Consider the following 22847-nt stretch of genomic DNA (forward strand, 5'->3'; position numbering starts at 1 on the left):
AAAGGAGTGCCAGTGCCTAGGGGCGACAAGAAGAGTCAGATGTGGGTGTGAGGAAGATTGGTCAGCGGCCAGTGTGCCAGAGGGCCTGACCTGGGGGAGGTAGAGGCCCCGGGGAGGAGGCTGGCTCAGCTGTGCGCTGGGATGCTGGGGCTGGAGAGGGAGAGAGTTAGTTTCATAGATAACAAGGAGGTGTGGCTTGAGCTGAAAAAATCTTGAAGGAGTGGGAGTTTACAGGGCTGGGGACAGGAGGGAGGGTATTCAGAGCAGGCTGGGCCGTCAGGTGGAGCAGCGGGTACTAAAGCACCGGGTGGAGTTTGGTTTGCCTGGAGAGATCAGCTCGAAAGCCACGGGGAGCCTACGCCTTGTCCTTTGTCCTGGGCAGGGTGCTGAGCAGGAAGAACAGGGTCAGATCCAGGTGGTAGAGGGTCCCCTCCACGATCCAGGAGGGGGAAGGAATGGAAGAGGGCTGGGACTCACATCCAAGGCAAAATTGAAGGTGGGGGTAGGAGAGTGGTCACCGGAACCTCGGTAACCAAGACAAATGTTTAAATAACAGAGACAAAAAGTGACAATCCAGGGACTTCCCTGGCGGTCCAGTGGTTAAGACTCTATGCTTCCACTGCAGGGGGCACGGGTTCCACCCCTGGTCTAGGAACTAAGATCCTGCATGCCACGTGGCGTGGCCACAAAATAAATAAACGAGTAAAAGTTTTAATTATTTTATATTGACGTTAGCTTCACATAACATAAAATGACTCATTTTAAAGTGGTATTTAGGGGACTACCCTGGTGGCACAGTAGTTAAGAATCCCCCTGCCAATGCAGAGGACGCGGGTTCGAGCCCTGGTCCGGGAAGACCCCACATGCCACGCAGCGTCTAAGCCTGTGTGCCACAACTACTGAGGCCGCGTGCCTAGAGCCCGTGCTCCGCAACGAGAAGCCCACGCACCTCAACGAAGCGTGGCCCCTGCTCGCCGCAACTAGAGAAAGCCCGTGCGCAGCAACAAAGACCCAACGCAGCCAAAATTAAATTAATTAATAAAAAATAAAGTGGCATTTAGTACATTCACAATGTTGTGCAACCATCACCTCTATCTAGTCCCAAAACGCTTTCATCACGTCAAAGACAAAAACAAACAAAAACAAAACAAAAAACTCTTGTACCTGTTAAGCTGTCAGCTGGGGGGCTGGTCTGCTCCAAGAGGCTGCCTGCATCCTTCTGGTGTTTTCCCCGTGTCTGTCCTCTGGCAACGGCAAGTTGAGCCCCTCTTATGCTTCAGGTGTCCCTGATTTGCAGGCCTGCCCCATCTCCCTCTTCCCTCCAGCCAGAAAAGGTCCTCTGCTTTTAGGGCTCATGTGATTCGGCTGGGCCCACCTGGAAAATACAGGCATCATACATATATCACCATCGGTAATGGCTATGTATTAATATATTACTTGGTAATCCATACAATACAGAAGTATACATAATTTATGTCAAGGAATTGGAGTTTGCAGTGCTAAGGACTGGCGAGCCTGAATTCCACAAGACAGACTGGAAACTCTCAGTCAGGCCAGGAGCTGATGCCTCGGTCTTTGTTTCTGGTTTGGTTTGGTTGTTGTTTTGAGCCCCGCTGCGTAGCATGCAGGACCTTAGTTCCCCAACCAGGGATCGAACCCATGCCCCCTGCATTGGATAGGCAGAGCCTTAACCACTGGACTGCCAGGGAAGTCCCTGACGCTGTGCTCTTTAAGGCAGAATTTCTTGCCCATTTTGCAGTGAAGGCCTTTCAACTGATTGGGTGAGGCCCACCCACATTCTCGAGGGCCATCTCCTTTACCTAGAGTCAGCTGGGTATAGATGTTAGTCACACCTACATAACGCCTCCCCAGCCATACCTGGGTTGGTGTTTGGTTGAACAACCAGGTACTACAGCCTGGCCAAGCAGACAAGTAAAATGAACCGTCACACCAGGATAATCTCCCCATCTTAAGGTTCCTAATTTTAATCTTGTGTGCAAAGTCCCTTTGCTACATGATACAATATATTCATAGGTTTCAGGGATTCATGCCTGGATATCCTTAGAGGTGCATTCTGTCTACCCCAAGGACCCTCAGAGGGCAGATCCCGGGGGATGGTGGCGTGGCCACCAAGCTGGAGAGCCTGGGAGGAGGAGCAGGCATACAAGAGATGCTAGAGACCATGCCTGGAGGAGAAGGAAGCAGGATCAGCTTCATGGGCAAGCGACCTGTGCAGTCACTGGGGTCGCCACGCCTAGAAGGGCCCTCTGCACTTGGTTTCATGGTTTGCTCTATCTTCACATTATTAATCATTTTGAACAAGGAACCCCACATTTTCATTTGCAATGCACCCCGCAAATTAGGCAGCTGGTTCTGGACTGAAGTGCGGGAAGAGCAGGGTTCTGGGATGAAGCAGCTGAGAAGGGTGACATTGAGAGATAAGAAAAGGGGGAAGGAACTTGGACCAGGGCCGGGCAGCAGCCAGAGAAAGAGAAGGAGGAGGAGAGAGATGGGCTGCAGAAGCCCTGGAGGACGCACAGGTCCCCTCTCTGCAGTCTCAGTCTGATTAAAAAAAAAAAAAAAAAGATCCACTGGATTTAATAGCAAGCCAGAGGTGACCGGTGGCCAGAGTGAGAACTGCCCACGGGGGCTGGGCGGGCGTAAGCCAGATTGTGGCTGTGGAGGCAAGGGAGAGAGGGAGGAGATGAAAATGTGCAGAGGACTTGGGAGTCCGCGCGTCCGCTGTGAAAGGAAGGAGAGCAAAACAGGCTGGATATCTGGAGGGAGAAGTAGGGGTCGGAGAAGGAGTTTTGTTTCTTTGCTTGGTTTGGATACCTTTGCTGCTATTTTGTTTCTTTTTTGAAAAAGTAATTTTTAGTTACATAAAGGATATCCTCCTTGTAAAGACAGAGAGGAAAATTACCCTAACTAATAAGGTTTTTTGTTTTTGTTTTTTACATAGACATTTTTTAAACATCTTTATTGGAGTATAATTGCTTTACTATGGTGTGTTAGTTTCTGCTTTATAACAAAGTGAATCAGCTATACATATACATATATCCCCATATCCCCTCCCTCTTGCGTCTCCCTCCCACCCTCCCTATCCTACCCCTCTAGGTGGTCACAAAGCACCGAGCTGATCTCCCTGTGCTATGCAGCTGCTTCCCACTAGCCATCTGTTTTACAGTTGGTAGTGTAGATATGTCCATGCCACTCTCTCACTCCGTCCCAGCTTACCCTTCCCCCTCCCCGTGTCCTCAAGTCCATTCTCTGGTAGGTCTGTGTCTTTATTCCCCGTCCTGCCCCTACGTTCTTCATGAATATATATTTTTTTAGATTCCACATAAATATGTTTTAGCATACGGTATTTGTTTTTCTCTTTCTGACTTACTTTTGATCACCTTGTCCAATCCAAGCCCCATGAAATTAGTTTGCAGTATACACCTTCCAACTGGGCTGGGCTCTTACAAACACATAGACCAGCGCTTCTGCACCTCGGAGCTATTGGCATTTGGGGCTGGATCATTCTTTGTGGTGGGAGCATCCTGTGGACTGTGGGATGTTGAGCAGCGTTCCAAGGCTCCACCCATTAGATGCCAGTAGCTTCCCCCTCCCCACGATTTAGACGACCAGCATTGCTTCCAAATGGCCCCTGGAGGGGCGATATTGCCCCTGGTTGAGAACAGCTGATCAACATGGTGCTCTAAGAAAACACATATTAAACACACATTTTAAACACACAAAGGAACTTATACTGGATGGTTTTGGGCTACCACTTTTTTCCCACTTAGCAGTTTCTTTCGGGACTCATTCATTGCTACTACATACAGACTTAAAAAGGGGGCTTGAGCTTATTTCAGCATTTTGAAGAAAGTATATAACAACAATAATAGCAGCTAACATTTATCAAGGGCTTAGAATTTTTTAGGAGCTGTTCTAAGCTCTTTCCATATGTAACCTTAATCTTTGCAATAACTCTATGGGCGAGAGGAGGTTGGTATTATTATTCCCATTTTACAGATGGAGAAACTGAGGCACAGAGAGGGTTTTTTTGGTTTGTTTGTCTCTTAATTTTTAGGTAACTTAGCTAATGCAGCCCTAAAGTTGCGCAGGCAGGATTTGAACTCAGGCAGGCTGACCCTGACTCAGAAGGAGAGATGGAAGATACAGGAGAGGTAGGTTCTATAAAGGACAGGACCTCCAGGAGCAGGGAAGAAAAGGATCTGTCCAACAGAACTTTCTGGAATGATGGGACTGTCCAGTACAGTAGTCACATGTGGCCGTTGGGCACTTGAGATGTGGCTAGTGGGGCTGAGAAAGTGAAATTTTAATTGTATTTAATTTTCATTGATTCTACATGGAAACAGCCACTGGGGGCCAGTGGTCCAGGTACTGGGTAGCCCATGTCTAGAGCACTTGAGGAGGGTTCAGCCCAGGGCAGTGGGGGCTGCCTCTTGAAGGAGCAGGAGGAAGGACAGAGGGGTGACTGCAGCCCGGATCAGTGCACAGGTGGGGCGGTGCCTCGGGGGCTCGGCTCCACTGCCTGGATCTGGGTGAGGCAGAGGCAGGGGTGGAGGAGGTGAGGCGTCCGGCTGTGCTGGGAAGGGAGGGGAAGCTGGTTCAGGTCTGAGCCCCAGACGAACTGCAGGACAAGTCTACTGAACACTTGCTGTGTGCGGGCTCTGTTCGAAGCACTCCATCTTATTATCTCATTTAGTCCTCATATCAACCTATGAGGCAGGTGCTGTTATTATGTCCATTGAGCAGATGAGGAAACTGAGTCAGCAGGGCAGGGCCTCTACCAAAGGCCACAGAGAGCAGAGACCATAAGCAGGGTGACCTATGCGTGGAGTTGTGGGAATTTCCCCAGCTGCTCAGGAGTGAGCAGACGATGCTGACCCAGGGTTCGGGTTTTCCCATCAGGAAGTATTTCCAACAACCCAAAGGACTTTGAAAGAGCCTCAGCTAGATGCAGCAGGAGAGGGGAGGAAGCCAGAGAGGGTGGGGACAGACGGGGTGAGAGAGAAGCGAGGGAGGGAGGGAGACAGAGAGACAGAGACAGATGACTTCCCTGGTGGTTCAGTGGTTAAGACTCCACACTTCCACTCCAGGGGGCGAGGGTTCGATCCTTGGTCAGGGAACTGAGATCCTGCAAGTCATGCAGTGCGGCCAAAAAAAAAAAAAGAAAGAAAGAAAAAATAAGAAGAGCTGGAGACAGGATCTGTGCCAACAGAGGGAGCCCTGGGACTGCAGCCAGTCTGGCCTGAGCTCTGTCTCTGGAGCTCCCTCCTCCTTCCAGCTGAGCTGGCTCCCAATGCATTCCCCCCCCAACACCCCCCAATACACACACAGCTTGGAAAGAGTTTTATTTCTTTCCTTGGTTTGGATACATTTGCTGCTATTTTTGTTTCTTCTTTTGTAAAGTAATTTTTAGTTACATAAATGATACCTGAATACATCCTCCTTGAAAGAGAGAAAGGAAAGATTTTTTTTTTTTTTTTTTCCACACCTCACGGCTTGTGGAATCTTCGTTTCCAACCAGGGATTGAATCTGGGCCCTCAGCAGTGAGAGCGCGGAGTCCTAACCACTGGACCTCCAGGGAATTCTGCCCCCCGCCGCCCCACCTTGTAAAGAGAGAAAGGAAAATAACCCTAACTAATAAGGTTTTAATGACTTCATCCCATCCAAGCCCCATAAAATTAGTTTGCAGTATACACCTTCCAACTGGGCTGGGCTCTTACAAACACATAGACCAGCGGAGCTACTGGCGTTAAGGGCTGGATCATTCTTTGTGGTGGGAGGGTTGGGGGCCATCCTGTGCACTGTGGGATGTTCCCAAGGCCCCACCAACTAGATGTCAGTAGCCCCCCCCTCCCCGTGGCCTGGACAACCAACAATGTTTCCAAATGACCATCTGCAGTTCCCTCCCCCTCTGGTTACAACCCCAGCAGGAAAAGTTCCTGGGATCCTTTGCAGGTTCTGTGAAGGAAAGGCGAATCCTGGCGCAACTGGCAAAGTTGAGGAAATAGGGAAGGGCCAGGAGATAATTGCTGCAAACTCCTGGCCAAAGTACCACGAGCCTCGGTCTTCCACCTGAGGGTGGGTCAGGGATTCCTAAGGTCCTTCCTGCCCTTCTGCTAAATGTGGGCAGGCGGGAATGCGGCCAAAGCCTGTGCGCTGGTGTCAGACAGCCTTGGCTTGGAGCTCTTGGCTGTGTGACCCCGGCAAGCCACTTTTCACCTTGTAGCTTTAGTTTCTTCATCCGTGTCAGAGATCCAAGGACCCTCACAGAAATCCTAACAATAATTCATAAAAGCAGCTATCATTACCAAACCCAAGCGGTTTGCCAGGCTGTGTCTAGGCACATGATGATGACGGCAATAGTCACGACAGCTCACAGCCTTGACTGAGCGCTAAGTAAATGCCAGGCATTCTACTCCACACACCTCGTGTATGAACTATTTCGTGTCTCACCAAAGCCCCACAAAGCAGGTCCTGGCATTATCCTCATTTGATAGATGACAAAGTAGAGGCAATCGGGTGACTTACCCTCAGTCACAAAGTTAATAAAAGGCAGAGCTATGATCAAATCTCAGGATGCCTGGCTCAAGATCCTGTGCTCTTAGCCAAACTGCTTGCTTCCTATGAGAAACAGAATAGAATAATCTCTGATCACCTGCTTCCTCTGAAGCAGACACCATTATCATTGCCATTTTCCGGAAAAGCAAAGTGAGCCTCAGAGAGGGAGAATGACATTCCCAGGGATACAGAGCTAGCAAGAGGCAGATCTAGGTTTTAAAACCGGTTTGGTGTGAGCCCAGTCCTCTATCTTTTGGTCATACCCAGTATCTGGTATCCTGAACCTGGTCTGGTAAAGGACAGTTCTGAGGTGGATAGGGGAAAACGAACATTATATGACATGCTGGTCTGCTCCAGTGGCTGTGATGCTGAGTGTGGGACCAACATCCTGGGCTTCTGAGCTTTATCCATATTCAGGATGCATGGATTGTGAAGGGAGTTTGAGTCATTGCCAACTACAGCCATCCCCCGTATTTTTCCAATTTACCCTCAAGCTCTGACTGAATATGTCTTATCTGAATCCTGCATGGAGTCTACACAACAGGACCAAAGATGGGGCTCAGCTGATGCCTACTTGACCACTGAGATATCAGAAAATGGGGGAGGCTGTGTTGTCTTCCTAGACTCTGACCATGGTGCTGAAACTAGACTCCACAGTCAAATCCCCATCAGCACTGTGGACAGCAGCTGCAGAACCTACCTTCCTGGGGTTGGGTCCTGCTGGTGAAATAGGGAGAGTGTCCAGATACAGGTCCGGGGGTGTTGGGGCCACGCAGAGAAGGAGCCAGAATTGTTTCGGAGGCAGGGAAGCTCAATATGCAGATGAGGATCAGACTGACCACAGAATGACCATCAGGAGAAGACAACTTCCTTTCTACTCTACACTGGGGGAAGTAGACAGACAGCAAAATGGACGCACCCTAGACTTGGCTTGGTCATAAGGTTGTCTTTTATGGATATGCTACGGGTGTATAGTAGGAGTGCAGTAAGAATGCACTCATGAAATGTCAGGGCTGTGCTGCCTGCTTTACAAACATCATTACTCTTTTTCCTATTGCAGTAAGGTTCACATAACATAAAAGTGACTGTTAACCATTTGAAAGTGTACAATTCAGTGGCATTTGGTGCATTCACAATCTTGTGCGACCATCACTGCTAACTGGCTCCAAAATATTTTCATCACTCCAATAGGAAACCCTGTACCCCTTAGCCAGGGTTTGTCATAGAAACAAAACCAATAGGATGCATGTGAATATATATATATATATATATATATATATATATCATACTACACACACACACACAGATTTTATGGAATATCCTCACATGATTATGGAGGCTGGCAAGTCCAAAATCTGAAGGGTGGGCTGCAGGCTGGAGACCTAGGAGAGCTGATGCTGAGGTTCAAGTCCAAAGGCAGTCTGCTGGCAGAATCCCTTCTGGCTCAGGAGAGGTCATTCTTCTGTTCAATTCAGGCCATCAGCTGATTGCATGAGGCCCACTCACATTATGGAGGACAATTTGCTTTACTCAAGATCCAATGATTTAGGGGCTTCGCTGGTGGTGCAGTGGTTAAGAATCTGCCTGCCAATGCAGGGGACACGGGTTCAAGCCCTGGTCCGGGAATATCCTGCATGCCGCGGAGCCACGAAGCCCATGCACCACAACTAGTGAGCCTGCGCTCTAGAGCCCGCGAGCCACAACTACCGAAGCCCACGTGCCTAGAGCCCGTGCTCTGCAACAAGAGAAGCCACCGCAATGAGAAGCCCGTGCACCGCAACGAAGAGTAGCCCCCGCTCGCCACACTAGAGAAAGCCAGCGCGAAGCAACGAAGACCCAGTGCAGTCAAAAATAAATAAAATTAATTAATTAAAAATAATTCTTTTAAATCCAGTGATTTAAATCTTAATATCATCCAAAAACACCCTTGCAGAAACATCCAGAATGTCTGATCACATAACTGTACATGGCCCAGGCGAGGAGACACACAAAATTAAACATCACAAATCCTCCCCACACGATCCCACCCGGGACTGGCAGCGGCCCTTCAGACCCAGCCCAGACCGTTCCTGCCGACTCCAGACTCCTGCTTTCCCCCTTGTCCCAGGAATGACCCGGTCATTCCCATCCTGTGCCACCCTCCCAGCTCTCTCTGTCCCCCTAGAGTGGCCGTGGGCAGGGAGGGAGCCGCCCCCTGCAGCAGACATGACCGGGGACCCCCAGTCTGTTCTGATACCTCCCATGTCACACTGAGCAAGATGTGACCAAGTCTCAGGGTCCTTAAGTCAAGTGGGGAAAATAACTCCGCAGTAATGAGAATTTAGAGGCTCACAGAATGGGCATGGGGGGGTCTTTTGGGGGAGGCTGATGGAAATGTTCTAAAATTGGACTGTGGGACTTCCCTGGTGGTCCAGTGGTCAAGACTGAACGCTTCCAATGCAGTCGGTGTGGGTTTGATCCCTGGTTGGGGAACTAAGATCCCACATGCAGTGCAGCCAAAAAAAAAAAAAAAAAAAATTGTATTGTGGTGATGGTTGCACAACTTTGCAAGTTTCAAAAAAAAAAAAAAGTACTGAACTGACTGAGCAACAAAAATGAGTGAATTACGTGATGTGATGATTTTCACGTAATGGATGCTGAGATTCTGCTCTTACCCATCCTAGGGACCCTGCCCAGACGCTCCACCAGGGCTGAGCCAGACTCTGTAAGCCCCCAGGGGTGGCCTGTGACCATTGTGTGCAGGGGCCCTGCTGGGGCTGAGGAATTCCGTCTGGAGAGGACGGAAAATAGGAGTGACTTCAAGGATGAGAATACTGTGTCTCAAATTGGTCCACATGAGACAGAGGCCAGATTCACCATCACCGCTGTGAGTGGAGACACTGCCCAGCATTATCAGTGCCTCTATCGAACAGGTAGTGACTGGTCTGAGCCCAGGGATGCCCTGGAGCCGGTGGTGACAGGTGAGGAGGTCTCTGCTCTGCCCTCAGGTTTGCCCCAGGTCCCTGGACCCTGTCCCCAGCTGTGTCCTCCGTCCACAGGCTCCCCTGCCCCCTCCCGAACCCCAAGCCCTCTGGCTCCCTCTTCCCTCTGCACACACATCTCTCTGCCTTCACACCTGGCTCAGGTCCCTGGAGCCTCGTCTCACCTGGACACCACGGTGACCTGGGCACTCAGCCCCAGCATCAGGGTGGGCACAGAGCTGTCCCTGCTGGGCTGGCGGGGAGAGCGCTTCCAGAGACGGGGTGGGGACAGACCCCTTCAAGGGAACCTGTGTCTTTTCCCTCAGGATGGTGTTGACTGTCCTTTCTACTGGGTGAGAATCTGTGGGGCCCCTAGGCCATGTGTCCCCTGTGGGGACACCTTCCATCGGGCACGTCACATGGTCCTAGACCCCTGACCAGGGCTGGATGGTGCTTTGGGGGACCTCTGGGATGAGACCGTCCCTGTCCCTGTGTGCAGTCAGCCCCCAGGATGTCCTGGAGTCAGCGCCCATTGGGGACACTTTGACCCCCTTCACACCCTCCTGGGGCACCGACCCCGCCGTGCTGCTTTGGGGACACGGGAGTTCACTTACACAGGACACCTGCTTAAATATGCTGCCAAATGGGACAACCTGGAGAAATGCTAATCTTATTAATACCGAGGAAATATTTTCTTCTCACCTCGTGTGCACCAGACACCCTCCTGCCGTGGGACTGATGCATATGGTAAATGAGGAGAAAGGGTCCTTGGCCTCCCAAACTTTAGTGGGAGAATTCAATAGAATGAATAATAGGGATGTATATAAGTACATATGGGCATATAAAAATATAAACATATAACTTTCAATGTAAATTTTCAGATCTATAATTTAAGTAAATTAGAACATAGTTACACTATTAAATATATAAGCAATACAATATAATATACATTACTATATTGTTACATGAGTAATGTGTTATATATCATGTTATCATGTATTATGTTTACTATAATTTGTATATGTAAATATTAAAATGTGTACCATAATATATATTAAATATGTAGAATTGATATAGTTTTTATGTATAGCATAATTATGTATAATTTAAATTATTCACATAAATTAAATTATACATATGTAAGTTAAAAACACATAATTTAAAATATATCTATATTTACTATTTAAGCATTAGGCATATTTATATAATATGTAATATACGTTATAGACGTAAACATATTGCTATACATTATTTGTACGTGTATAACATATATGCTATTCTAAACCGCAGTAAATGTCATCAGGGGACGCTCAGGCAGCAATGGTGTTGAAACGCAGGATGGGGTCGTGGATCCTGGACCAGGACACAGTGTTGAGGAAAGGATGCTCCAAGAAATGCAATTTTCTACTTTAAAGGATGTTGAGGACTCAACCTCTGGAGCAGTGGGAGGGAGGGGGCGCTGACCAGAAGAGGGGATGAAGGGCTCCGACCTTGTGGGTGTACCAGCCCCCAAGACCTCAGCTGGACCACCTGTAAAATGAGCCACGCTGAGCGCAGCACTTAGGAGATGTAAAGGAGGTGACGGGCCAAAGGCGCATGCGTGGAGTGCAGCTCGTGGCTGGTGCTGCTCCTCTCACCTGCTAAAGGCTGGGCTTCAGGCAGCTCGAGGACATCGGGTCTTGGCTTCTTCACTCACAGAAGAGCAGTTCCGCCCCATCAGGGATTGCTGCAAAAAGCAGAAGAGATCAGAGATGCGGATTCTCGTGCTTGGGGTGGGAACCCAGAGGAGGTGAGCAGGCAGCGGGTCCCGCTCTCGTTCCTACTGGGTTTCCGTCTCTGCAAAGGTGCACAAAGCGCGGGGAGCAGCGCTGTCCCACACAGCCTCCTGCGGGAAGGAGATGCTGTGTATCTGCGTCATCCCGGGAGGGTGTCATTAGCCAGGGGTAGTGCAGTGGCTAGTGCAGCGGCTAGTGCAGCTGGCGATCTGACTTTTAACTTTAGTTAACCTAAATTTCAATGAAAATTGCCCCGCGTGACTACCGTGGTGGTAACCATCTGCACAGAAAGGTCCATGAGGCTGTTCTAGAGGGAGCAGGTCGGGGTCCGGGGAGGAGACCCCTTTGAGGTGGGGATGGGGGACTCAGAGGCTTCTCTGTCCAGATCAGGCCTCTGACCCAGACCCTCCTCACTCCTCGGAGACACAGACGCATCCGCAGGACATGAACCGTCCTGATGGACGAGGGGGACGCAGAAGCACCACCCCGGCGCGGGCTCTTTGGGGAAAGGGGGAAAGAAGGGGCTTCGGCGCTGCTCATACTCCAGCTTGACCAGTGCCCTGTGGACAGAGGACCTCAGCGCTCAGACCCGCTTTTGTAAAGTGGGGATAATGAGTCCCACGTCGCAGGACTATTGAGCACGAGAGATCTGTATGTAAGTGGGAACACGACAAGCACCCAGCGCGTGGTGGGTATGCTGCAGGTGCTCGATAACTGCATGCTGCTGGTAATCGGATTCCGTTCTCCCACCTCCCACAGGCCTGCCGACAGAGCATGTTTCTATTCTCATTGGGGTCCCTGTGGCCTTTCTCCTTTGTCTCCTCCTCCTGGGCCTTTTCCTCCTCCATCGTCAGCGCAAGAGAAAACGGGGTAGGTCTCAGGGACAGGGTGGGGTGACCCGGGCAGGCTGTCGGGGGTGTTGGGAAGAAGGCTTCTCTTCTCAATTCACACCCGACTGTCCTCAGGGCCCCCCAGCAGCGAAGGTGAGGAGCAGAGGCCGCAGGAGAGGCGAGGCTCCTGGGAAAGACCCCCAGGCCCCCAATCTCCTGCCCCCAGGGCAGCCCCGAGGGCTCACGTGTCCTTTCTCCTCAGGCTCAGCCCAGCTGTGGACGCCCCAGATGGGACACCAGGTAAAGACAAGGATGGGGGACAGGTCTGGGAGGGGGGAGGTGAGGATTCAGTGCCATCAGGAAGCAATGTGGTAGGGGGCGCCTGGGAGCATTCTAGGATGTTCCAGGTGGGGTGGGAGACCCAATATGAAGCTATGAGGTCAGGCGTATTTCCCTCCTAAGGTCCACCCCAGAGAACTGACCCCTTGTCCTCTCCCTGCCAGATCTGGCCACTGTCGACAGACTTCCTGAGAAGAATGTGGAAGTGGACACCTCAGTAAGTGCTTGCATTAGTCACCTCCTGCTGGGTACCAAAGTCCCCCACATTTAACAGCTTAACAAAATCAGCTCAGTTTCCTGGGCCAGGAATTAGGAATCGGATCAGCTGGGTGGTGGTGGCTCATGGCCTGTCCTGATGTTGCTGTCAAGATGCCAACCAGGGCTGCATTCATCTGAGGCTCAACTGAGGCTGGAAGATCCACTTCCACGATGGCTCAGTCCCCTGGCTGTGGGCAGGAGCCCCATTTCCCCACCACACGGGCTTCCCCATGGCGGCCAGCCTCCCCCAGAGGGAGGGACCCCACAGAGGGAGGAACAGAAGCCACGACGTCTTCTGTGGCCTCCCCCATGCAGGTGGCCCTCACTCTGCCGTGTTCTATTGGTCACACAGACCAGCCCTGCTTCTCTGGGGAGGGGACTGCACAGGGGCGATTCAGGAGGTGGGATGTGCAGGGGCACCTGGAGTCTGGCGACCAAAGTCTTCCCCTCCCACAGCCCCTCCCTCACCTCGGCCACCCATACTCACCCTGAGTCTCTCTCCTCAGGCCCCTGCTGCAGGAGGCCCCCAGGAGGTGATATATGCCCAGCTGGACCACCCGGCCCTCACACAGAGGGTGGCCAGAGCTGTGCCCCCACTGTCCACAGAGCCCACAGCCAAGTCCAGCACGTATGCAGCCCTTGCCAGAAACTGACCCCAGGCCCACCTGGCCTCTGCACTAAAGACGCAGGAGGACACTCTTGCAAAAGCCTGCAGTGGACATTTGGAGGGTTTCCCTGTGGAATCGTCCCTTCCTGAAGTCATCCAGTCAATTCTCCTGCAGGCAAGAGCTGGAGTCCTGAGACCCCCAATCAACTTCTAGGAGATACATTCACCATGCGGCCCCTCCCACAATCAACTAGCTCCTTGGAGAGAATGTGTTAGCACTTGTTTCAGAGACCCAGCTGTGGTCCCTTGGCTGTTTCCAGAGACCCAGCTTCAGTCTCTTGGCTGATTCTAGAGACCCAGCTATGGTCCTACAGTCGCCCAGCTGATTCCAGATATGTCTTGTGACTCCTCCACTGCCCCCAGAGATCTGTTTTGTTTTCTCAGCTGACTGTACAAACCTTCCTAGAGTTCAGTAGTTGATCTTGAATCTGGGCTATACTTATGCAGCTTATTGCTGATACCCTGTTTTCTGGATCATGCTTTGCCTTGTTCATCAATAAATGTTTTCACAGGCCCAACTGCATCAGCCCTGCGTGTGGCACTGGGGTCCATAGGTTCTAGGTCCCAGTCTCTGCCTCCACAGTCACTCAAAACTTAGTGAGGGAAACGACAAAAAGGGCATCTGTGTTTTCTGATTCAAGTGTGTGTCTCAGGGATGAGAGGGAGATGTCTGAGGGCACTTCTGTCTGGGTGAAGGCACAGGCCTGCCCCACCTGATACAACTCCCATCCCCCCCACCATGTGCACACCCACGAATGCACACATGCACTGTACAAACGCATATACTTATGCACACACCCACATGCACGGACACGTGTGGACTGGCCGAGGGAGTTGATCAGATCACGACTGCAGGGGGAGGGTCCCTCAGGCGGTGCCCCCAGAGGAACATGCAGGTCCCCATTTCCCACCCCTACTCCAGTTCATCCCCACTGGACGCCATGCATTCTCCAAACACAAGAGGACCCATCAGCTGTAGGACACTGTCCTTGATCTGACCTTCACCCCCTCACCTGGCTAATGCCCTTCAGGTTTGGGATTGGAGGCTATTCATCCCCAAAAGTTTGCAGTTGCTGCTGTAACGAACCACTCACATAGTGGCACCAAACAACACAACTTATTATCCTACAGTTCAGGAGCTCAGAAGGCTAACATCAGTTAAACTGGGCTAAAATCAGGGGTCAGCAGGGCTGAGTTCCTTCTGAAGGCTCCAGGGCAGAATCCATTCCTTTACCTTTAGCAGCGTCTAAAGGGGGCCGTCTGCATTCCTTGGCTCGGGGCCCCTTCCTCTGCCTTCAAGGAGAACTGTAGGGTTTCCCTGGTGGCACAGTGGTTGAAAGTCCGCGTGCTGATGCAGGGGACACGGGTTCGTGCTCCAGTCCGGGAAGATCCCACATGCCGCGGAGCGGCTGGGCCCGTGAGCCATGGCCGCTGAGCCTGCGCGTCTGGAGCCTGTGCTCCGCAACGGGAGAGGCCACAACAGTGAGAGGCCCGTGTACCGCAAAAAAAAAAATAAATAAATAAATTTAAAATAATAATAATGAGAACTGTAGACTCTTCAAATCCTCCCTCTGACTAGGACTCCTGCTTCTGTGGTCACACCTCCTTCCCTCTCTCTGACCGGCCTCCTCCCTCTTACAAGGACCCTGGTGATTACATTGGGTCCACCTGGAACATCCAAGCTCATTTTCACCGCCCCCTCAAGATCCTTAACTCAATCACACCTGCAAAGACCCTTTTTGCACCTAAGGTAACACAGCAGTTGGCTCCAGGGAGTCAGATGTGGACATCTTTGGGTCTGTTATTCTGTCTCCCTGAGTGTTCGTCCTCAGCACCACCTCCGCTTGTGGGCTCCTCTGGGATTGAATGTCTCACTCTGAATTCTAAGTACCTCCTTGCAGGAATGTTTCCTTCTTCCACTAGCTTGTGAAATGATCAATGTCTGAGAGTCTATTTCTTGTGTCCCTAGAACCTCTACGTAAGAGGAGGTCGGGGAGGAAGCAGTGGAGACTGGAAACGCGCCCCACAACCCGTTAACCCCCCCACCCCCACGCCCAGTGCTCAAAGTGACAGGTGGTCCCTGTGTGACAGGACTGTGGCTGCTCACCAGCACCGTGGCCTCCCTTCCTGGGCTCCCAGCGAGATGATCTCCCCGGCCTCCCTGCAGTTATCTGTGTCCTGGGATGAAGTTCACAGTGGCATGTGAGCTGGATGGACGGAGCTTCTTCCAGGCCTGGCCCGTGAACCTCCCACACAGGATCCTCACGGCTCTTCCCTTCTGCTGATGGATATGGATGCCCTGGGTGACCCTGGAACCACACGCTGAGTGTGGCACCTGGTTCCCAGGATGACCCTATAGAATAGAGCCTGCTGTACCCCTTGTATTGGTCATATTTCAGGTTTCTCCAAAGTTGATGCTTTAACATGTGTCATACATGCATATGCTAGTGTGAAAATTAATAAAGGGAAACCTAATTTAAAACGGAGTTGGGAAGCCCTAAAGGGGAGCTCTCTCACTCCTACCCTCTGCTGCAGCTTACTTTACATTCCTGGGCAGGAAGAAGCTTGATTTTCAGAAGAAGGATAATTTTCTCCTTGCCCAGCAATAGCTCAGCCAATGAAAACAGCAACAGGCTAACCAATGAGAAACAGTCACAACTTAGCCAATGAGAAACAGCACCAGCTCAGCTAATGAGAAACAGCAACAACTCAGCCAATGAGAAAACAGCCTCAGCCCAGCCAGTGAGAAACAGTCACAACCTAGCCAAGGAGAAACAGCAACAGCCCAGCTAATGAGAAACCACCACCACCCTGACCTTTGGTTTTCTCCAAGGGACTTTCAGTCAAAGCAGCCCCTTCCAGCTTCCTCCTTTTTCTCTATAAAGTAACATTCCTCTTCCTTGTTCTCTGGACTTGACTGTGGTTTGCCATAGTTTGAATGTCCTGAATTGCAATTCCTCTGCCATTCCTAAATAAACTCATTTTGCCAGTAAAATAACATTTAGTTTTAAGGTTGACACTGGACACACCTTTTCCTAGATGACCCGATAATATGCCTGAGTCACTTGCATTGTCCTCCCGCCTCCTCCCTCACTGCCCCCCACCCTGCCCCAGCTCCTGAGCAAGAATCCTCTTCTTGGGGTGCATTTATCAAATACAAACCAGTCAATCCAGAGTCCACACCCGCACCCCCTCCTTTATGGGGATCCACAGTCTGGGTCGCGATCCACCTGCCCTTGTCACGCTAGGGCCAAGCACATGACAACTAGGGACGCCCCCTCCACCCCAGAACCCGCTGAAATCATTAATCCAGCCAATCCCATGCCTGCTTACCCTTTCCTGCCCATTCCTTCTTGTGGAAACCACAGTAAAGGCTCCCATTTCCCCTCACTCCATCTCCTTCTTTCTGCCTCTGGTGCTTCCCTACGTGGCCCTGGTGGCTGGCATGCATGCCCCCTCCTCCTGGGAACTGTGATGAAATATCTTTTCAATGGCAGGCGTCTCCTGATCTGCTCCCTCACGTTTTAGAATTAATACACAGTATTTTAAAGCACCTCCCTGCTGAGCTGGAATCAGCTTCACCTGTTTCCTGGAAGAGGCACTAATTCCTACTACGTGAGTCGTTACACTTTTGGGTCTATTGGCTGTAATAGTTACACAGCTGAAACGCACAGTGAGGCGGCCTCCGCCCGGGTAAGGGCTTACCCTGCCTTGGCTGCGCAGAAAGCAGATCCCCATATCTGCCGAAGTCTGCTCGTCATCTTCTGTTCCACGTGCACAATGTCAGTCCGCCCAGCGCCCGCTGAATTCCACACCTGGGACACCTCATACCTCTCTCCCTGACCCCGCCCCGCTCCATCACTGACACGTGGGCGGGCCTCACGGACGTGTTACATGAACAGATATAACCAAATATATTCCTTCCTAATGTCAGTTCACACGGACTTAGATCCGTCCACAATTGCCCACTTGATTACTTAGCCTTGTTGCTGAAGCTACAGGGCTTCTAAACAAGGCCACTCCGGGCTGTCTCAACATGAAACACTTGGGATCTGCACGACCACGTCTCCGGAGCGGGACCAGCTGCGCCGCCAAGGACGTGGGGTCACCGGGAGCCCCTCGCCCGGAGAGCCCCGATCCCGCTGTGAGTGGGACGTGTAGGTGGTCACCGCCCTACTTACAGGGTCTGACCTGCGGTTCCCACTCAGATTAAAACGAAACGTTACTCTCAAGACCCGCTAGGGGCCGCCAGCATTGAGTTCTCAATTTTTGCGTCTTTTGTATTTTTTTGATAGAAACATAAGAAACCTGCATGCTTGTTACAGGCCTGGTATTTAAAATGTTCTTACATATCTTAAGAATACTTTAAAAATTCAACCTAGGTCCAGCCAGCTCTTACAATGGTGCAATGGCTCTTTTAGTTCTATGCAAACATTAGCATGTTTAAACTTTGTACAAACCCTCCACAGAATGCCCTATGCCCTATTCTTTTCTTCTTCTTCTTCTTTTTTTTAAAAGAAACTAGGGACTAAAACATTAGTTAACCTGCCCAAGGTCGGCCAGCTCTGAGTGACGGGGGCTGCAGGCCCATGTGGGCACCTGACTCACTGCTCTGACCTCAGGACCAGCTGCATCTCACCAGCTGGGAGGTTTCTGTCCTGGCTCAGAGGGGGGCCCAGCCTTGCAACTCAGTTTTAATTAGTACTGATCTTTAATTTCCTATTTGTACTCAAGGTTAGTTTCCTCCAGAGATCTGTTTCCTAACTCAGGTCTTCATTGTTTCCTTGGTTCCATTCTGGGCTGAATTTGTTTCATTCTCTGTCTCTCTCTCTCTCTCTCTCTCTCATTTTCCCACTATTACTGTATTATTCAGGGTTCTCCAGATACATGGAACTGATAGGTTCTGTTACATAGGCTGTGTGGGTATCTGTAAGGGGAGATTTCTCATGTGAACAAGCTCACGGGGTTATGGAGGTGGAGAAGTCCCATGACCTGCCATCTGGAGGTGCAGACCCAGGACAGCGGTGATAGAATTCAGTGTGGGTGTGAAGGCTGAGACCTGGAGGGTGGCTGGTGTAAATCCCAACATCCGGAGGCCCGAGAACTAGGGGCTCTGATGTCTGAGGGCAGATGCTGGACGTCCCAGCTCAAGAAGAGAAAGGGGATTCACCACCCTTCCCCTTCTTTTCTGTTGGGGCCCCCAGGAAATGGGATGGAGCTGCCCACATTGTGAGGGTGGATCTCTTCACTTGGCCACTAAACCAAAGCTAATCTCTTCTAGAATCTCCTTCACGGACACACCCAGAAATAGTGTTTTACCAGCTCTTGGGGGTCCCTTAGCCCAGGCAGGTTGACACAATTTCACCATCACAGTTAGAATGGTGCATTTCCCCTAAAATCTGGCCTGACTCTGACCCCAGGTAGACAGGTGGACAGGTGGGCACGTAGCAAAAAGAAGTGTGGAGAGCTAGCACTCCTGGAGAGGGTTCCCCAGTATTCTAGCCCCTAGAGCATGCATGGCTGACCAGGCCCAGTGTCTGCTCCACTGAAAAGGATCCCTGTGAGTCCAGGCAGTAAGGCCACAGTGGGGAGCAGACAGGGGTTGGGGGCAATTAAAACAAAAAGAAAAGAAAAGCCTTTCCCATCTCGGGGTATTGGTGGGAAGAGGAGGAGGACCCAGGGAGAGGACAGGAAACAGGACGTCAGGACTAGTTTCTTCTTCCTGACCCTCGGACCCACCGGACACAGAGCACAAACTCAGGGCCCTGGGCTGTAGGGACTTTCCTGGATGGAAGGATATCCTCTCCTGCTCTGAGGTCCCCAAGTGCCACCTGGAGGATGAGCCACGTGGTGGTGCTGCGTGGCCAGGGAGGGAGGGTCTACCTTGCACTTGGACACCTCCCCCCCCAGGTGTGTCCAGGGGGGCGACGACCAGGGGGTCACAGTGGGTCCTGTCGTGGTGGGAGGAGAGAGCCCCCCCGGACCAGATGGGGCAGAAGCAGATGCTCAGACACTGAAGCCCTGGACAAAGGGGACATTGGGATGACCTGAAGGGTCCCCAAGCCCTTAGGGAGCAGAGTGAGGATGGACCCCCTGCCCACTGGGCCCAGACATCAGCAGGGTCTCCAGCCACCCAGGGAGCAAACCCCACAGACCCAGTCAGCTCCGACCTGGGGCCAGCAGGTACCCAGAGTCATCTCAACAGTGACATCAGACAATTGCTACCTCTACCCTGGACACCATCCTGGGAGGAGTGTGGAGAGGGGGACGCTGAGATGGAATAAATGCCATAGAGGTTGTTGATAATGATTGGGAGGGGCTAAGTATCAAACTCCAGTACTCTGTGTGTGTGTGTGGGTGTGTGTGGGTGTGTGGGTGTGGTGGGGGTGGGTGTGTATATGTGTGTGTGTGGGTGGGTGTGGGTGTGTGTGGGTGTGGGTGTGGTGTGTATATGTGTGTGTCTTGCCATTAAGTGGGGGCAGCTCCTGAGAGCAGATCACTGATAGACAAAGACTTTTCATTTCTTCTGCTGAACTGCTGTGCATCATGATCTTCTACACACACACGCGTGCACACACACGTACACACCCATGCACACAAATACATGCACACACATGTACATGTGCTTGCACACATACACACAAATCTAATTCATACCAATGACAGTATGTTCATTTATATGCAGCACTACCTAACTTCTCCACATTTTGATTTCCTAAGGAATGACATACACCATGTAGGGCTTTTAACGGTGCTTTGATAACACAAAGTAGAGTCCTGTCAATCAGAAATCATCAATTCCAAAAAGGTGGTATGTTGTTTCATAATATAATAAAAAAAAGATTAAATGATCAAACCAAATGATTTTTCTGAATTATAGAAAAGATTCAACAATATGAAATAGTATAAAACCCCTATTTCAGATGACTGTGCATTTTGTTCTGATGGCATCAAGTACCATCAGCACTCAGTAACAGAACCTCTTCCCCAAACCGGGAGCTTCTTTTTTTTCTTTTTTTTGCGGTATGTGGGTCTCTCACTGCTGTGGCCTCTCCCGTTGCGGAGCACAGGCTCCGGATGCGCAGGCTCAGCGGCCATGGCTCACAGGCCCAGCCGCTCCGCGGCATGTGGGATCTTCCCGGACCGGGGCACGAACCCATGTCCCCTGCATCGGCAGGCAGACTCTCAACCACTGCGCCACCAGGGAAGCCCCGGGAGCTTCTTGATAAAGAGTTACTGATTAGGGGAAGGAGGGATAAATTAGGAGCTTGGGGTTAAAAGATACGCACTACTATATAAAAAATAGATAAACAACAAGGACCTGCTGTATAGCACAGGGAACTATATTCAATATCTTATAATAACCTATAATGGAAAAAATCTGAAAAAGAATATATATATATATATATATATATATAAACACACACACATCTGAATCACTTTGCTGTACACCTGAAACACAACATTGTAAATCAACTATACTTCAATTAAAAAAATTGTTAAAGAGTTAGTGATTAATGGTTCGTTTAAATCAAATTATTCAAAATCTGAATAACTCAAATGAAAGATGCCCAGTTTGAATAATAAATTTGACACCACTGTTCTAACAGGGCTTGTTGAATAAGAGACCACGTTGTCTGAACTCTGAGGTCCTGGAGAAGAGAACCAATACTGAAGGTCCAGGGGCAGAACGTGAGTGAGAGTGAGGTTGGGTCGTTCTCTGAATCTGAAACCCAACTGGACAATAGAGTAAAGAAAACGATATTCAGGGCTTCCCTGGTGGCGCAGTGGTTGAGAATCTGCCTGCCAATGCAGGGGACACGGGTTCGAGCCCTGGTCTGGGAAGATCCCACATGCCGCGGAGCAAGTAGGCCCGTGAGCCACAACTACTGAGCCTGCGCGTCTGGAGCCTGTGCTCCGCAACAAGAGAGGCCACGATGGTGAGAGGCCCGCGCACCGTGATGAAGAGTGGCCCCCGCTTGCCACAACTAGAGAAAGCCCTCACACAGAAACGAAGACCCAACACAGCCCTAAATAAATAAATAAGTAAATAAATTAAAAAAAAAAAAAGATATTCAGACAAAAAAGAAAAAAAAAGAGCTAGACAAATGCACACTCTTGTTATTATTTCTCCCAGTGTTTTTTTTTTTTTTGAGTGTATATATCATTGTTTTCTTTCCCACCAAGAAACATAACTGAGGCCACTTTTACTGCTTTTTCACTTAAAAATCCGTCCACGGCGCCCTTGCCTGTGTGCTGCTCCCATGACAGCACTCGTAGGCTTGTGGCAGGTTCCGTGGAGCACTGCCCTCTGTCAGTAACGTCCCCCACCCCCTCTCCCACCAGCCTTCCTACCTGGGGTGACATCATATAAAAATGAGTGACGGGTCTGGTTGGCAGTAAACAGTGCTGCAGAGCTGCTGTGTCTGAGTGTCTGTACAGGCACGAGTTTCAACAGAGAGTGTGTCGCCAGCCTTCTCATCCTGTTTTTTGGGGAAATGAGGGTGGTTGCTTTCACAAAGAAAGAGAAGTGCTTTCCAAAGGAGAGTGACTCTGAGCACAGAGCCCACATTCCCGGCAGCATGTGGGGCAGGCCCTCCTGCTGCAGCCACACCACCCCCGAATCTGCAGGATGCCTTCCTGGGTTCTGTCTCAGGGCAGAGCCCAGGGCTCTGGACCTTCTGTTTCTTAGAGGCGCTGGTCAGCTGGGCTGGGGGAACTGGGGGTCTGGGCAGATATGGGGGTCTGGGCCAAGAATCATAAACCACATGGACCTCGATGCCCGGAAGGATTTCAGACCCCAAGAACCTGGTTCTCTTCTCCTTGAATGAAAGCGACCACTGGGGCTGGGTGTCCCCGGGGGTTGAATGTAAAGCCTGGGATCAGCCTCAGGTCTGAGCCCTTGGACGGGCTGAGCCCCACCAAGTCCCAGGAGGACATCACAGATGGCGCTGCAGACCCTTCTCCATCTCTGTTAGACCTCACCTTGCTCACCCCAGGACACGGAGGTCCCTCCCTGAACAATCCAGCTCTGCCTGTGAACCCACCTGGTACCGCGGGCTCAACCAGCCCCTCCCTTGGGCTGTGACCCTGAGAAACCCCAGGTCCTTCCCTCCCTCCGTGTCCTGACCCCCTGATAGGCCTCCTCCTCACAGGGCCGGCCCCTCCCCTGGGTGTCATGACGGTAGGACTCAAAGTACTCAGTCAGGAGTGGGAGCCGCAAGGCCGCCCGAGCCCAGTCACAGCGCCCGTGTCCTGTGAACCGCATCGGGGTCCAGACCAGGATCCAGCCACCATCCTGGACCCACCTGGTTCTTTGTACACGTAACAGTCCAAGAAGCCCCGCCCACCCATGTTGGACAAACACAACTTTCTCTTCAGTGCATTCACACCCGTAGACTAAGAAACATTCAGTTTCGAAATGACCTGAGACAGCTT

General features: G+C 50.9%; 1 protein-coding gene across 1 annotated transcript; it reads left to right on the top strand.

Moving 5' to 3' along the window:
- Positions 1-9209: 9209 nt before the first annotated feature.
- On the top strand, positions 9210-13395 carry LOC132480686 (leukocyte-associated immunoglobulin-like receptor 1). Its single transcript, XM_060085070.1, has 6 exons — positions 9210-9567; positions 9619-9822; positions 12075-12185; positions 12281-12445; positions 12649-12701; positions 13249-13395. The coding sequence occupies exons 1-6, from the start codon at positions 9210-9212 to the stop codon at positions 13393-13395; spliced, it is 1038 nt and encodes a 345-aa protein (XP_059941053.1).
- Positions 13396-22847: the final 9452 nt, after the last annotated feature.

Source organism: Mesoplodon densirostris, chromosome 19 (assembly GCF_025265405.1).
Source record: "Mesoplodon densirostris isolate mMesDen1 chromosome 19, mMesDen1 primary haplotype, whole genome shotgun sequence".
Lineage (NCBI taxonomy): Eukaryota > Metazoa > Chordata > Mammalia > Artiodactyla > Ziphiidae > Mesoplodon > Mesoplodon densirostris.

Excerpts from the sequence above, each read along its gene's own strand:
- LOC132480686 (XM_060085070.1), top strand. The coding sequence starts at position 9,210 with ATGGATGCTGAGATTCTGCTCTTACCCATCCTAGGGACCCTGCCCAGA. Across the intron at positions 12,186-12,280 it reads TCAGCGCAAGAGAAAACGGG|GGCCCCCCAGCAGCGAAGGT; the intron begins GTAGGTCTCAGG and ends GACTGTCCTCAG. Across the intron at positions 12,446-12,648 it reads CGCCCCAGATGGGACACCAG|ATCTGGCCACTGTCGACAGA; the intron begins GTAAAGACAAGG and ends TCTCCCTGCCAG.